The sequence below is a fragment of the Nipponia nippon genome, unplaced genomic scaffold (assembly GCF_047370975.1).
Source record: "Nipponia nippon isolate SJK-2023a ecotype South Korea unplaced genomic scaffold, ASM4737097v1 scaffold_4, whole genome shotgun sequence".
Classification (NCBI taxonomy): Eukaryota; Metazoa; Chordata; class Aves; order Pelecaniformes; family Threskiornithidae; genus Nipponia; species Nipponia nippon.
The window spans coordinates 91,802,803-91,819,981 of record NW_028262358.1 but is presented as its reverse complement, the minus strand read 5'-3'; the positions used below and the strand labels follow the sequence as shown (position 1 = coordinate 91,819,981).

Below are 17,179 nucleotides of genomic sequence, written 5' to 3'. Positions count from 1 at the left end.
AACACAAAGAATACAAGGCGCGGTTGGCAGGCTTTGGGTATATCTTGTGAAGAAATAGAAAAATAATTTAAAATATATGCTTTAAATAAGGTAAAACTTCCTGTTCAGAGGACAGAAGGGAATCTTTTTTATGAAGATATGGGCATCTGGTTAAGCTTGTCCGAGGGACACACTTAATGCCAGAAAAAGACAGATGGGAGATCAATGCAAGTTGTCGTTATTTTTAAACACAATTCAGAGAGACATTTTAATCACTTCTCCAAATTTCTACCAGCATCTTTTTTTCTGTCAGACACATGCATTTCTTTATTGCACATCAAGCTGGAGGACGTGTTTCTGATACTTAACTTTGCAGTTAGAAGAAAGCATAAAGAATCAATGGCTTTGATTCTGCTTAAATGTTCCTCAGTTCAGCCCACAATTATTCTCTTGCAGTCTAAAAGGTACATGGCTGCAATTTGGATTACTCTTTGAAATGCCATTTGTTTGGATTTCATTTCACTGATAACCGGCCAGGCGGTCGATCGTGGTGTTGTATAATTTCCACTCGTGGACACTAAAATTTGTCATCTAGCTTTCAGTGCAGAGTAAAATTCAGTGATCAGGAAGCCGGCCTGCATGTCTAGCTTCACTTCTGTGACAGATGTCTTGCATGATCTACTGCTAAGACAGACCTTGGTTAAGATATCATGAATAGGAAGGATCACCACCAGTCCACTCTCCTCCTCAGTTAGCAAGTGATTCTTGTGGTCTGCTGCCATTTTGTTGCTCTTTTCCAAATCATCCTTGTCACCCTCTCTAGGTGAAGCTACATCACAACCATCACTGTGGTCAAAGCTTGTGAAGATACAGATGACCTCCTGAGCAGACAGTAGCCAGCTCATGTATGGTCCCAGCAGGATGGAGCTCAGCAAACACCAGACGCTCACTTCCTCAAGCAAGCTATTTGCTAATACTGAACTCAATTCTGCCATGGCTACAATATTCACAGCACATGAAGTATTAAAAGTTTGTGTGGCTTTAGGTACTCACTGCAGTCCAAGTAGCTCCTTGGGTGGAAAGATCTTCTCTCTCTGCAACAGCCATCCATCAGAAACCCCCCAAAAGAGACCAACTGAATCTCAGAGCCTCTCTTTTGCTTTCCTCACCAAAAGCCTTGCAGACTGAATTTGTTAAAAGTCTTATTCATACCTCAGACAGAGGAAGCCTCTCCTGCTTTCATCCACCCACCTCTAGACACCACAGCCCTAATACCTATTTTAAGACTATTCCCATTCTAATAGATTTTTGGTACCTGGAATTTCCAAATGACTGAGTAAATAACACTAATGGAATATGAACACACCAGTCTCACTGTGCCTTTTAATAAATGAAGAGACACATATAAATTTTCAGTAGTTTTATTGAAAAATGCCTCTTTCATTTCAGAAATAAATAATATAAGGCAGTGAAATTCACAATTTGCAGTTAAAATATAAAAGCAGCAATTCTATATCCATAGTCTTGCACACAATTTCCAACTGCTTTTGATAACTAAGAAACATTGTATTCTGAAAAAAAAGTCCATACTAAATATACAACATAAACATGCAATTCCATCTCTGCAGGATTGACTGCAATTTGGCATAAGTGTTACTGTGTCTACAAACAAGGAGATTTCAGGCATTATTAAACTGTATCCAGTTGATACAATGATTTCAGCTACTTAATGTTTGTGGTGTTTAAAGGAGATGTATAAGAGCAGTATATGCTCTGCAAAGTGTAACTAAGAATAGAAGAAAATTACAATGATATTGGAAGGAGAGGGAAATTTTTGTTTCTTTTTTAACTAGATAATGCAGACCTGTGATCTGACTGAACTGCAAACATGCATTTGAAAAAGAAGAAAAATGTAGAGCTAAAGCAGACAGTCCTTAGAAAATGTGCAGCAGCTCTGTGGTTATTTTTGTTTTGGTTTTTTGGTTTTCTTTTTTTTATTTATTTGTTTTTATATTATTTTAATGAAAAAGCAGCACTGGGATAACTGAATGCACATATTAACCTGTACGCAGCCACTATAAGCAAAAGTATTTTACAGGCATTTCCAGAGCAATATGAAGTCTCTAGGTACAGACATTGCTATCCCCACATAAGCAAGATACAAAACAGGGGTGTGTCTGATACGAAAAGACCAGATAGCTATTTTGCAAAAGAAACGATGCACTCTCCCTGTGTGTATCTGCAAATGCAAGTATAGCAAGAACAAAAACCACCAACCAAAAAAACCAAAACAAGACACAGATCTTTTATGGGTTTGGTTTTGCTTTTCTTGACAGCGATCTTTTCCAGCGCATGTGCTCAGGGTATTCTGGTGAATGCATTTCAACTCCATAGTCCTCATACTCGTCCTCTCTCCTTTCTGACTCCATGGGTACTATAAAGGGTTCACCTTCAGGTTGATAGGGTCCAGTTTCAGGCACGTATGGTTCTGGTTGAAAATAGTTGTCCGATTGAACATAATAGTTATCGCATGTCTTTGAATCCACAAATACAATGAAAGTTAGTTTGTCTACATAATGTTAGTCCAATCTTATTTCCATATAATAAATATATAAATTAATCATTCACTGGGGGTATTTTTCAGTTTTGTTCATGAATACTTTTTGGCAGTAAAATAATAAAAAGTTTAAAATTCATTTTAAAAGGCTTTGTATTTATAATACACAAAACATTGCAGAAAGAGTCTTAAATTATGCAGGGGACCAATTATTGTAAAAGGAAAAAAAAAAACAACAAAACAAAGCAAATCAAATAAAAATATTATTTTACAGCTACTTCAGTAAATCCAAGCACTGGACTTTATTTTAGACTGTATTATTAGTAGAAGACATGGAGCAGGTAAAACGAACAGGTGGGTTTGGCATATACTAATTTTCTCTGAGAATGGGAAAGTAAGTGTACACATAACTATCACCAGCGGCAATATACAGTACATGTCATTTTCTCGTGCTGTTCCTCGTAACAAAGCGAGTTACAGCTGGTGCTTCAGGAACACCAAAAACTACAGCAAAACAGAAGAAAAATAATTATAAAACTTTGGTATTTATAACTGCAGTTACAGAATCCAACAAGATTACATATAAAAAAAGGCACATGCCCCGATTCAGACATGTTGGTAACAAGCAACAGACAGGTAGGTTTCATAAGTTGTCAAAGATGTTATTCCGGCATATAGCAAGCAGCAGCAGGCTTTTATGCAAAAGCATCATGTAGAGGTGTTAACAGATTTTAGTGGATACGGTCCCATACAAATCATTTACAAGCCACAATTAGTTTACTATTTACATAAGTCATTTCTCATTTACCAGGTTAAATCTGTCTCTTCTAATGGCATTACCTTTGCTGGTTAGTAGTTTTATAAGCCTCCTTCACCACTGAGGCTTTTTATGGTCTGGGTCTTTTTTTTAAAAAACAAAGACTGTCTATTTTATTATTGAAATGCAACAAGCTTAATGAATTGACATCACTGTCCTTTATCTCATTCACGAGTTGTGTTAGTAAAAAGAATCTCCCCATTCTATGAGGCCTACATGGTTCAAAAACCATATCCGTGGTGAAATATCCATACGGACTCATTTTCTAATAAGCACGTGCGCAAACATCTCAGAAACAGGATTTTCATGTATTCAAACTGTAAGCAGCACTGGCGACTTAGAAAATGTGTTAGCCGAAACCTGAAACAGGTCAAAGATGATGTTAGTCTTTTAAAAAGTCCAACTGATGTGCAAAAACATACTTTCATCCAACTAAATACATAACAGTTAAGTCATAGGCATATATTTATATATGTATACATAGCTGCTTACTAGAAAGGCGAACACTGCTGAATCACAGGTACAATTTTCTTTCTTTCTCATTTAAATAAGAATTTTGTGTGAGATCTGCACAAGCACCTGGCTCTTTAACCAGCAGCACTGAGTCTGCAAGTGTGTACATATATATATATATCTCTCTCTCTCTTCTTTTTTTTTTTCTTTTCATGGGTACATGCACAATACACTGACAGAAAACCATATCCAATAGTAGTATCACATACACTAATTTTGAGATGTTGCAATGCATACATATTAATTTGTTAACAATACTGTGGTCCTGCAGGATCCCCATGTTAAAATATATTAGAATCTTTCCAGTCAGAAATTGGTGGCCGCTGTGACCCTTTCTTTTGATTCCAGAAGCAGCCTACTGTTTTGAGCTACATCACAGAGTGGAAAGGCTGATATGACCCAGGGCTAATCAGAGACTCCATGATGTTTAACTGGGTAGAAATTGTAGGACAGTGGTGGTTTTCAGTTGTCTGTACTGTATCACCGAATGGATTTCCTTTGTGGAAAAATTTTATTTCAGATATCAATTTTGTATAAATAATCCTGACATTGCTCAAAAAGAGACACACGGAAATTGCCAACCACAGCATTCTTTTTATTTTTCAAGAGAAACATGGAGAATTCAACCTTGTTCTGAAGACGATTGGAAGGGGTGAGGATGGAGGGGAAAAAAGAAGAAGAAGAAAACGGTCACTTAAATCCTATGAGCAACATTATCAACTACTAACCATCTATGTTAAAAAAAAAAAAAAAAAAGACTAAAATATTGAGTTACTACTTCCTATTTAAAGTGAACCACACATAACATCAAGTAAATCTGCATCAAAGTCCAAATGACTGCTCATATACGTGCACATTACAATGAGGCAGGCCTGCTCATTGCAACCATTTCCTCCTGATTCAGTATGTCCAGGCTAGCAGGACTGTCTCATGGAAAGCAGCTCAATATGAACAGCCACATCTGTGAAGGCTATTTAAGGCAAGTTAAATTGTTCATAACCTACCTGGGAATCCTTGGCCATTGTAACGGATGCTAGCACACTGGGATGAATCACAATATCCTGGTGGCCCTGGGGGACCTCGAATACCCGCATTTCCAGGACGACCTGGTGGCCCTGGTGGTCCTCGTGATCCTGTGGAGCCTGGTGGACCAGTTCTAGATTCTCCTTGTGGACCTAATTTTAGAATTGAAAGGGTGGGGTGTTGTTTTCTTTAAGAGCCAGCTTGATAAAACAGCTAACATTACTGCTGTCTAGACTACACAGTCTAGGCTATGTCGTTGGTGAGAAAACACTTGCACTTTGTTGCTATATGGGGGTCAACAGAAAGAAAAACAAAAGAAAACTAGAAATGTGACTCATCATTAGTTGCTTCCCTGTGTGTGGCTTACTGAAGGATTTATTCACAGAAACTGATTTAGTAAGGTTTGAGCCAAGTAAGAAACATCAATGAATTCTCTGGTTTATTTCCCCGCTGTGTAAGATACAAAGATCTCAAGGGAAACTACTAGATTAGACAAGCACACTGGATTTCAATTAAAATATAGGAGTACATTAATTCTGCTACCCTGTAGCCTCAGGATAGATGAGGTAATGTTTTTTTTGGAACCGATCTTATTATGGTTAGCAGAAAAGTAAAGCTTCAAGTAACTGGGGTTACAATTTGCTGCAAGCATCTAATGGGTCCTGTATGAAAAAACACGTTTAGCCTAGTAAACTACAAGCAGAAACAAATGATGCAGCTGATTTCTGCCAAGGCTTCAGTGAACAAAATTGCATGATACAAAGAGCAAAACCAACGGTGAAATCATCTGACTCTATCATCTGGTAACTCTGCATGTGTGAGTGTTTTGTAGTCCGGGGACAATTTGTAGTTCCGTAATCACAAGTGAAAAATGGAACTAGATACTGCAAAAGTGTCATCTGATAACATTTATGAAAATATCCATCATTTATTTGGACAATGCATTTTCATAAAATACATTTTCACACACGCAAGCATGCCAGATGAGTAAATTACAAGATAAAGATAAATACCTATTAGCCACATCCAAAAATCTTTCTAAATTGCCCTTTTTTGTAGGGGTTTCCAGTAAACTCTAATACATGTCAAAACCATGAAGTGGACAGTGTAAAGCATGTTCATTCACCATATGTAGTCTGGTTCCCTATGAAGAAATGTTGTCTTTTTGTCCTACTTTTCTGTAATCTGATAGAACAAGAAATATTTACCAGGTGGTCCCGGCAAACCTCGTGGTCCTTGAGATCCAGTCCCTCTTTCACCTTTCTCTCCAGGCATTCCTACAGAATAAAAATAAAAAAAAAAAAACCACCAAACAAAAAACCAATAAAACCCAAAGGAAGGAAACTACATCAACAAATATTTCTTCATGATCTCTCATTGATATTAATATTTAGTTCCCATTATTTAATGTAACAAGGCCAGTCAAACCTTATTTTGTACAGATGTCCAAATGTGCATTTGGGAAAATAATTTGGATATAAATATACTAACCTAAAAATAAAGTAGGATGCAGAAGTAATTTAGTGTGAATAAACTTTCTCAAACATAGAAAAGTCTCTGAGATACTTAAAACACCACAGAACATTATTATTTTAAACTACAAACAGGAAGGTATTTTCAAGCTTGCATACTTCTGCTATAAAGGATGCTTTACACTTTCTTAGAAACAGTTATGATGAAATAAGTTTAAGAAAGAGCTGAATTCAGAAATTCATTCTTCCTTGATTTTTTCTAGTCTTTTTTAAAGGTTATACTAAAATACATACTAGAAAACACAGCACTGAATCTATGCTACAGTAGAGTAGCTGGAATAAGCAAAGGCCACAACATAGTACAGTACAAACACTCCATGTCATTGCAGTGATCCACGGTAGCCACAAAATAGGTTTACCCATATGCTCAAACACAGGTCAGAGTTGCTTCCCTCTCTCAGAGTACTGCAAAGAGCCAAGGATGTAGACCTAATTCTTTCAACTCCTACTTTTTATTCTTGGTAATTACTCATTTTCTCTCTTAATCAGAGTTCTGTTCTGCAAAGAGTTGTGTTACTCTAAAGAGCCTTTCAAGATGTAGCTGTTTAGTGCCAGAAGAGGTCTGAGAACATTCACTTTCCTGGGATATCCTGTGGAAGCCTGAGACAGCAGCCAAAATATTATACCAACTTGTGTTTCATGAAACATGAGCAAGGGAGAGACAGAGGAAAGCACTGATGTAATTAACCTTGTCCTCCATAACATCAGTGTCCCTCAGGCAATCCAACTGACCTAACAGGCTACTGCTAGGTGTGGGCTTCCTAGTCTGACATGGTAAAGGGATCAGGCAGCTCCTCTGGCAGCCTCTGCACTATGTCCACTATGAAATATGTAGCTGCCTTGGAATTTACTCACCTCTTTCACCGGGTGGTCCTTGGACCCCAGGAGGTCCTGGGAATCCTGGTCTTCCTCCAGGTCCAGGTTCCCCTCTTGTCCCAGCAGCTCCTGGGGGACCAGGTGGTCCTGGTGGCCCTGGCTGGTTACGGTTTGAATAATAATCGTTCGGGATTTGATTCAGCATTTGATTAAACCGGCTCATTTGACCTTCAAAAGGAAAGAAAAATGGTTCAATAAACCATGTGAAATGAGTGAAAGTCTTTTATCAGAGTGGGAAGGAATAACAAATTCTCTCTCTTCATTAAATCCTATCTTTGGTTCTATTCAACAGATTAGTGGTAACTAGTACAGATGAATTAGGAAGAGTTAAGATGAATGTCTGATAAGAAGGCTGAACATAAATGGAGGAGGGAGGGCAGAAAGGTAAGGGAGATTCTGGAAAGTCAATAACATCAACAAAAAATAATTCTAAGGCACAAAATAAGCATTTGTTTACAATACTCTTGCTCTCAGAATTCTAATTAGCGGTTGTTTACTCTGAAGAACAGAAAAGACTTGTTACACTTCTAAAGGTGGAATATCACATTTCTATATACTTTCAGAGCTCTGAAGCTACCACAAACACAGTATAAATTATTCATGTGTATAGCTAGCAGCACATAGTCTATGAAGTCGCTTTTTTAAGCCTGTAGGATGCATCGGCTTGTACCTCTATACCTTCTGCATATAGGCAAATTTCATTTCCAAAGAAAGGTGTCTGAACAAAAGCAACAGCATTGTGAAACTACACAGAAAGGAGCCCTTAATGGGGGGGGGGGCCACATCTAGCCCTAACTCATTAGTGTATGTGCCAGTCCTAGCATAACCCTGAAGAGATGAGCTGAATATGAAAAAAATAAGGCAGGGATGTTCACAAACAAGATGCTAAAAGATCTCAGATAACACATCCTTATTCATAAGTCTAATACATTGACGAATGTACTTTCCTTCCTCTGCAACAGCTAATCAACATATTTTAAATAGCAGCCATCACAGACATTTTCAAGGATATACTGTCCTCCTCCCTCCACACAAGCACTCTTAATGATCCAAAAAGGTTTATCTGTTTACCACAACCAGCACTTACCCTTGTTACAGAAACAATATTAAGAACAATTTATGGGCACATTTGTCTCTGTCCTCCTCAGCAGGTCTACTGATAGCAAAAGCACTGCCTCAGGAATAGAGAGAAAGCCTCTGTAGAGAACACTTTCATGGGCTGCAGAGCTGCACTGCGTGGCAGCAGAGGACTAAAATTCAATTTGGAGTCCTTATCCAAATAAATATAATTTTCACTTGCATAGCACAGCTGATTCTGTGCACAGTATTGACCCAACACTCATCTGTCTTTTCCTGCTAGCAAAGTACCTGCAGTGAGCATCCTTTTTCTCCCCAATTCCTTCCTCCTGAAGATAAGACATGTTTAATGAGAAAATATATATTGATTTTTATGACAAAGATAAAGTAATTTTGGACCAGACTGACAAAAGGAAAGTCACCTTCCTTATACAGAGTACTAGACTTGCATGTGTATTTCCAAAGGTCACAGGTTAGTCTATGATCAAGCTAGCCATTTGAATCCAGCAAAAATTTAGGGCTACATTTTTTTCCACCAAATCATTGGCATTGGACAGCTATCAGATTACTCAAGCTCTTGCTATGCTCTGTAGCCAATATCCCTCACCTTAAATTTAAACCATTGTTTTCTCTTTTAACAAACAAAGTAGTAAATTACTAGTGTGAGAAACAAAGCAAGCAACACTGTTTACCGTTTATCAGTTGTTCACAAACTTGTCTTGCAACTGCTCGCATCATGTTCTGAGAAGCAATGTCACCCTAAATAATCAAAACCAAAGCAAGTGTTTTATTAGCAAGTGTCTGTGCTTTTAAAGACATAGTGTTTAATTAAAAAAATCTGAGAAAAACTGACTTTAAAGCAGACTTACTCTGTCACCTTTTTCTCCCTTCATTCCAGGTGTTCCCTAAAATAAATACAGTAAAAATAAACCAGCTGAAGGATTATGTTATTCCACCCCACCTATAGGTTTGAGATATGCAATTTTAGAAAACATTTTGACTCTTTCAAGAAGACAGACCTGGTCCTCCTTGAACTTTACATTTCAGAGATGTTAAAGCAGAAAAGACTGGACAAGCAGTGATCTTTTGTGTATAATCAAACACACTGACAGATGCAGAAGAAAGACCTGAATTTGAAAGTTGAATTTCTAGCATCCCATTTCTGTAAATGGTGAACAGTCTTGTGTGAATTATATATGACTCTTTAATTTTAAGTCTTAAGCCAACTCATCATTAAAGAAGGTAAGCTAGGAATAACACATGTCTAGGAAGGGTAGCTGTCTCCTTGAACACACAAGAAACAGACCCTGTGTTACGCAAAGAAGCGCTATGTAGAGATGACACGTCAGATGGAGAGAGATGACATTAAGTGCTTATTCTATTTATAACAGCTAATCCCTGCTAATTCTCAACCATTTCTAGTCTCACAGACATTTTAGCTTGAGCTGCTTTATAATTATTGACATTTGCAAGACCTAACTTTTGTCTAACAGCAATTTCCATTTGCCTTTGAATACTCTAGTGGCTGTTGTGGGTTTTTTGGTTTTCAAGAATACTTTGTAACAAGCCAACCAGAAGGACTGACTCTAATTTTTATGTATGTATGTGTCTATGGCTGGAAAAGTATCACGTATACTCTAAAGATGTTTTTAAATGCTGAACTGGAGATATACACACACAATCTACTCTGCAAACAAAATTTTGTGTGTGCACCTCTCACACAACATTTTGAGATTTTAGCCTTATGTTGGCATTCCAGTGCTAGCAAAGAAAAGCATCAAGAGAGAGCAAACCACACTTTCCAAAGAAATTGTAATTACAATGCTTGGTATGATGGATTTTTAAAGATTTTCAAAATAGACAGCAATGATTTCAGAAGGATGTTTACAACTTGCTTTGGTTTATTTGACATGATTTTGGCCACAGTAAAAATTGCAGATGTCTATTTAAAATAAGTAGAAACTTAGATTCACAGTCATTTGTTTTAGCCACTATGTCGCCCTTTGAAAAATCTAAAAATCTGCAAAGTGTTTTAAAACTATTCTTTTAATTTTGACATCAAAATACAAAAGGAAAAAAAAGAAACAACAAAAAACAAAACAAAACAAAAAACAAATAAAAATTAAAAAAAAAAACAAAACTGCATTTACTGCAAGACCTGCTTGGGAAGCCATCATGAATAGCCCTTCCAATGCTCTTGAATACTGACTGTGACAAATGCCACGTGTGCCAAATTCCAGGGCAGTACAAACAAAACTTTGCCCTAAACTATGGCTCCTGAAGTTGCCAGTGTGAGTTTTACAGGTGACTTCAGTGGATGTAGTTAGGCCACAGCTGAGTCCTTCTAAAAATTTATTATAAATTCACCTGCCAGAATGTGTCCAAAGAGCCCATGAGCTGTGTTAGTTAAGCAAAAAGAGGCTAGCATGAGTTCAAATAGATTTTCACTTGTAGCCTAAATTACTATTTGAATGTAAGGCATATTTCAAAGGTGAAAAACCAGTTTGGTCATCTGCTGCTCTGCATGGCTCTCCACATAGTTACACATATATCCTAAGTATTACTGCTTTTTACATCATAGTATTTCTTTAAGGAGCCTGTTTATCACCATTAACAAAGCAAAGGCTAAGTGTGGGCTGCAGCTGTTTTTCATAACGTTCCCACAGTACCCGCAATTAATTTCAACAACACGAGACAACAAATCATTCCACTGAGGTCACAGCGGATACAATTCGAATGCAGTGACACTGTTTCATAGACTTCCATCAAGGTTTTGGGCAAACAAATTCTGATGGGCTATGTCAAGGTGTGAACTTAGCATGCTATCTGAGCTTCTCAGCAGCAGTGTTGCATGTGCCTACCCCATAATGTGCCACAGAAAATATGAGGCAGTTCATCCATCAGTGAGTTAAATAGTTGGCATACAGTACGTTTGCATCATGCATAACAGATCTTTCATGCAAAATTAATTGTACAGACTCAAATGAAAGATTTAGAATGGTGACATCATAAATGTGCCACTAGAATAAATTATGCCACCAGTGAGACAGTTACTAATACCACACAATATACACATCAAACTGATTAATATTCTTTCCCTTCTGTCCTGCACTCTTTCATCTATATCTTTTCTTACTCTGTGAAGTCCACAGGGAAAAGGTCTGTCTTTCAGTTTTAGCTTAGCACAGCCACATGCTGAAACAGACCATGGACTTGTAAATGCCATAACAACATAAATAAACTGTAACAATTAAAACCATCAGGAAAATATGACATTTCTATCTGTCATTCTCTAATAATTAACATTGTGGTAAATGCTGATGTACTGAAGCTCTGAAAGAGATGTAATTTGGCTCTAAATTCAACAGACATTAACATCTCAGTTATAAACATCTATCTGAAATATCCATTGAATAGAATTGCAGGTTTTTCACTTGCACTGGTCTATAACATGAAAATCTGGGGGAGAAAAATATTAACAAATTATTTGGTGCTTCTCTTTCTATTTGAAACTTGGCAATTTTTGCTGTTTTCTGAAAGCATATTCATTTGAAATTATCTGCTTAGTACATATTTATAATACCTGCTCATTGTATTCTCTGTCTTTCTAAGGCTTTCATAGTACAAACGCGTGTTGTTTTGACCAGAAGCAAATCATGCAGTACGTCGTCTTGTTTATTCACTAAGTAAGTGCAAGCATTAGAAATCAGATTTCTGGTCTACTATCCTGGCAATATTCTAATAATTACTTGAAGTGCCCTGTTCCAATGAATTCACTTGCTAGAGCATTCACACACCAGAACTATACATAGAAGAGAAAAAAAATGAAGCAAACTTAAAATGTTCAAATCCTGTATACTCCTTCTGGACATATTTTTGCTGACCAGTCAAGAAAAGTTCTTCAGGCTGCCTTCAGCCACAGGCCATGCTGGTAAGACAGGAAGGTGCTCTGATAACAAAAGCACAACATTGCTCCAAAATATTGCCAACAAAGGTTCCCCAGCTAGAAAAATTCTAAGGCCATTCCTTAATTATAAGTGATACACAGTCAATTTTACAATTCATTGAAATCAAATGAGCCTCATTCTTCATTTTGTGACCTTGCAAAGATACACTTATTCAGCCTTATGACTGGAAATCCATAGGCTATTCCAAAGTAATTTTAAAAATTTGAAGACTAGAGACTGACTGGCCACATTAACAACAAAGTTCATTTTCCACCTAGATATTTTAGAAATATGATTTCCAAAAAATAACTACAACTGCAATTACCGAGTTGCTATTTGCATCTTCCTCCCACTTGCTTATATTCTTAAATTTCAGTTTATTTTCTTTTAATAGACAAAAACGTGCAATTTAGCCAACTGCTTGGCAGCATTTTGAGAAGCAGCAGCTGCTGCTGACATTCTGTTCTGTTGATATCCTGCAATGAGGGAGTCACTTGGGGTCAGTGTGAGGAAAAGCTAGTTTATGCTGCATGTGGGATTTTTCTGAGCTGTGGGATGAAGGCTGGAGCTGCAGCAGAGTTCTACAGCTGAAGGAGGACAAAACAAAGGAAGTTTTGCTATTTTTACTTTAAAAGATAATGCACTCAATTGTTTTCCCCAAAAGAATCTTTGCTCCCAAGAACCACCAGTTCGCTGCTCCCAAAGCAGCGTCTTTTTGAGACTTCATCTAGGATGTCTGCATAGATGGATGCAAGATCAGTAAACACATGGCAGCAGAGAATGGAAAATGCTCAAAAACTGCATGTAACTCACAACAAACATCTTCCTTATGTGCTCGGGATTAACCTCTCAAGGTTTTCACAGCCTGTTTGGTCCTGGAGGCATCAGTCTAACAGCACCTTATATATAAAACATGAATGCCTTGCACGATTTCCTGGGGAACTTCTAGATCAACAAAGTCAGACCCTGTTGTCACAGAGTCTGTTTTAGAAACAAGACAGCTCTACCTTAAGACAACTTAGTCTGCCTACCCATCCATTACCATTTTTACTCTCAAACAGTAAAAAAAACAGTACGGGAACTTTTCTTCTCTGGTAGTCCAAGATCTGCTATTTCCCATTACATTTATTCACAGAAAACTTATCCATTTCTTCCTGAGCTAATATCGTCTTTTAGCTTAATGAGTCTTTCTTACCCTTGCTCGTTGTTACCCTATGATATATGTACAGACTACTACCAAATTCTTGCTCTCTGACCAGACAGACAGAGTACAGATATTTTAGTCTCCTCTAGGATAGCCAGTGCTCAATTCTCAATAGATTACTGACTCATTTGTGTTCTTACTGTTCCTTTTTCTGTCATTTTGTTACTACACAGAAAAAACGCCTAAGTTTCTCTTGGAAGTACTTATAAGCAGATTATAAAGTCAAATTTCCTATTTCCATGAAAACTCAGTAAACACTTCAAGTATCAACTTGTTCTAGTATAAGTACACACTGAGGTAGAGAAATGTTTACAGCCACTTTCGTGGTGTGGTCTGCCTCAGCTTAGTACATTAGTGCTATTTAACACTTCAGGAAAGAGCTCCAATTGACTGCATTCACTGGGAATGTCTTCGCAACACCAAGGCTCCTCATAATTTGCATGTAACTGTGTCTCTTTTGCCTGGGGTGTAATGTTCCCTGCTTTGTAGTGGTCTTTCACCTGACTTGCATTGCATAGTACCAGGAATACAGATTGTTCAGATAGAAGAAAAAATGGCAGGATCTGGTTGAAAATTATTTACTCCTTGTATTTACCAGAGGCAACGTGAAGCCTCAGTATCTTTCTCCACGACAGGAAGTTACAAATTCAGGCAGGCCTGAACTATGATTCATGACACGGCAAGTTGCGTTTGGCCATTAGGCTGCACCTTTGGCAATTCTAATACTGGACACAAAGGAAAGCATTGAAATTCTGTCCACCAGGAATCTGATAAAACATCTGTGCAAGGTGCAAGCCAGAATTCCTGCTGGGATCTGTTCTAGAAACATAAGAAATGGTAAATATGATGCACAGTGTCTCATTACAAGAAAGTGCAATAACTGAAAAAAAATGTACTTCTAACTGAAAGGAACTCTTAAGATTAGAGTATAGGAGAACTTATACGTGGTACTAGGACAGGAGTTGACTGCCTTGTTTTGCAAAAGCTCTGAAACTGGGCTTGTAGCCAATTTTCCTTCTATGCACATTATTTACCTGCAGATCTTTGCTGCTAAACTGGATTAACTATCCAGTGTCCCAGGTGAAGGAAAATTTGGATACACCTGGTGGTTTGAAGCTCACTTGTGAAACAAACCATAGCACCTTTCAGTTTAAAGCCATTACCCCTTGTCCTATCACTACACTTTAGCAATGTATGTCTAAAGGCAGGAAAGCTTCAGTGCTTTCCTAAGACACTCAATGTCCTCTACTGCAAGGAGAAATTGCATTTATAGGCTGGCAAATGCAGAGTGAATTCAACATGTGTATGAGAAAATTACCCAGCTTCCAGGAGCTCCTGGGAGCTTCCACTTCATAATCATCAAGCTGCCCAGCTTACTATATATTCTTTCAAATTTTCCAGCTGTCGTATACACAATGACATTGAAGTGGGATGGAAAATTCTGGCTGATTGCCAGACATTAAGGTAGAAGTAATGAACAACTTCCCGTTTCAATTGCTGTCTCCACTCCTGACTCAAGTATAATTTCTCAGAGATCCCATAAATTAATCAATTCAAATTTCTCCTGAAACTGTTGGTGGTGAGTTGAGAGCAGCACCTCCTGCTCTTTCTCCCTATTCAGGATGCACTTTAACTTCAAAGGTTTGAGTAGAACCAACAGAAACCACCCCCAAATAATTTTGAAATCACATTGTAAAAACCAGAAAACATTTGCAAAACAGAAATGATTACGTAATATTATCAAAGATTGTCCACCTTCAGCAGCGTACCACTTTTTTACTGCACGCACACATACACAAATATAAAGACTTTCCAGCCATTTTGCTGACCCAGTTCTTCATGCTTATGCAGTGTAGGAATATATGTCTTGGCACATAATAGCCTACTATCATTTTAGTGGAAACCAGAGACCACAATTTCCAGCCCCAACTATTAAACTCAGCAAAATTACGTACTATAAAAATAAAATAGTTTGAAAAAAAGGCTTGTGGTCTTAGGTCAGCTCCACTGTATTAACCACTGTCATAAGTGCAAGACAAGTATTTAAAGCAAGAAGAAGTCTCATATTCATCAACAAACTGTAATTTTAAATTTGATACTATAAGTGTATCATTATCTTACTGGTGTCCCACGATCTCCTGGCTTCCCTGGTTTTCCACTTGGTCCAGCAACTCCTGGAACTCCTGGGGCACCCTACAGCAGAAGACATATAAAGTGAATTGTGGAAATCCACAACGGCCTAAGTGCTAATAAGAAATGTGTTATTGCATTGAGTGCAAAACAATACTGAAAATGGCTCCTATCAGTTTTGGATTTTTTTTTTTTTCTATTAGGTACCTAACAGGCTTGAAAACTTTCCTCCAGAAAAAATAGTTTGTTTTTCATGGAAATGTGTCCTTTTACATAACACCACAGTTTAACAGGCATTTCTGAATCTAAAGATGCAGAGAGTGTCCATATGTTTTTGGTATCACTCTTAATGACAGATTCCTAAAGGAATACAAGACAGTTTGGCCTTCTAGCTTTATCTAGCAGGTCTGTGATCCATGTAAAAGTCCTCAACAAGAAGTCCATAAAAGTCATTCTAGTGATATGAGATAAATATGAACAAATAAAAGACCAGTGTTAGGTTATCTAGCTCGCCTGCACACCCACAAAGGAGCACAAGACAGACAATCATAGGGGAGCATGGGCAGCCCAAATAATACCGTGCCCTAGTAACTCCTGTCTATAAAAATGTACATGGTGTAGATGTGTGCTCTGTGAACGTGTGCATACTGGGAACACATCTTCTGCCTCACTGCTGGTTGGACCTGGTAACATGGAACTGCAGCAACTTGCCTATCTCAGGCTGTCTGATCCAGCATGATACGTTTTTCTCTAACAATCAGCACCTTTTCTAGCATGGTCCCACAAAAGACAACAAAGTAGCTTCATAAGCAAAAACTAATCGTCAAATACTCTTGTCAAGAAAAATTTGTATTAACAGAGTTTGTTTTCATCAGACTATAAGTAATAAGCTGAATGGTTTCAGTAGACCTAGCTATACATTTAAAGATCATGCCTAAAGAACCTGGTAAACTAGTTCTTCCCTTATTTATACTGGCAGAAATCAGTTTCAAAACCACTCTTATGAATGTTTGTGAATACATGCTTTAAGCAGCTGTCTGCTCACCTTTTACTGAGAGTTTCCCGGATTCATTTAGGATACTAAACAGAGGATCCATTTCATATTTGACAGAAACTGAAAATGTCAATGTTGCTCTCTCTTGGCTCAAGTCTTTTATTTCAGAGTATATCAAAGACAAAATCATATTTACCGCTGGTCCTGGTGGGCCTCTGGGACCTGTGGGACCATCTTTTCCTGTGAAACCCTATTAAAAAACAAACACATGATTAGAGATTAACCTAAGATTGTAGACTGATTAAAATGGCCTTTAAGATTATGTAACTGCAATGCTTCTGATTACTACTAGAATATATTTAAAAACCTACCCACAATATGAGTTATAAAAATAGCTATCACAACTAATGCTGGACAAGGCTATAGAACAGTGATCTTCAGCCAATTTAGATGATGTTCAGCTTCTGTTGATTAACTGAAGATGGAATGAGTCTGTCTCAACATTTTTAAGAAAAGGAATCGTTCTGTCC

General features: G+C 37.6%; 1 protein-coding gene across 8 annotated transcripts in view; it reads right to left on the bottom strand.

Annotated features, from left to right (window-relative positions):
* Positions 1-1,384: 1,384 nt before the first annotated feature.
* Positions 1,385-17,179, bottom strand: part of COL12A1 (collagen type XII alpha 1 chain) — a 103,513-nt gene continuing 87,718 nt past the window's right edge. For 6 of the 8 annotated variants that reach the window (XM_087774602.1, XM_087774607.1, XM_009475632.2 and 3 more), the window contains 8 exons: positions 16,846-16,899; positions 15,647-15,718; positions 9,244-9,279; positions 9,067-9,133; positions 7,277-7,465; positions 6,098-6,166; positions 4,871-5,041; positions 1,385-2,467 (listed from right to left, as the gene is read on the bottom strand). In XM_087774602.1, coding sequence (XP_087630728.1) covers positions 2,286-2,467; positions 4,871-5,041; positions 6,098-6,166; positions 7,277-7,465; positions 9,067-9,133; positions 9,244-9,279; positions 15,647-15,718; positions 16,846-16,899 — 840 coding nt within the window. In that variant the 3' untranslated portion in view covers positions 1,385-2,285. Of the gene's footprint in view, positions 4,500-4,870; positions 5,042-6,097; positions 6,167-7,276; positions 7,466-9,066; positions 9,134-9,243; positions 9,280-15,646; positions 15,719-16,845; positions 16,900-17,179 lie in introns of all 8 variants that reach the window. The other 2 variants (XM_087774605.1, XM_087774604.1) reach the window with 2 other exon arrangements.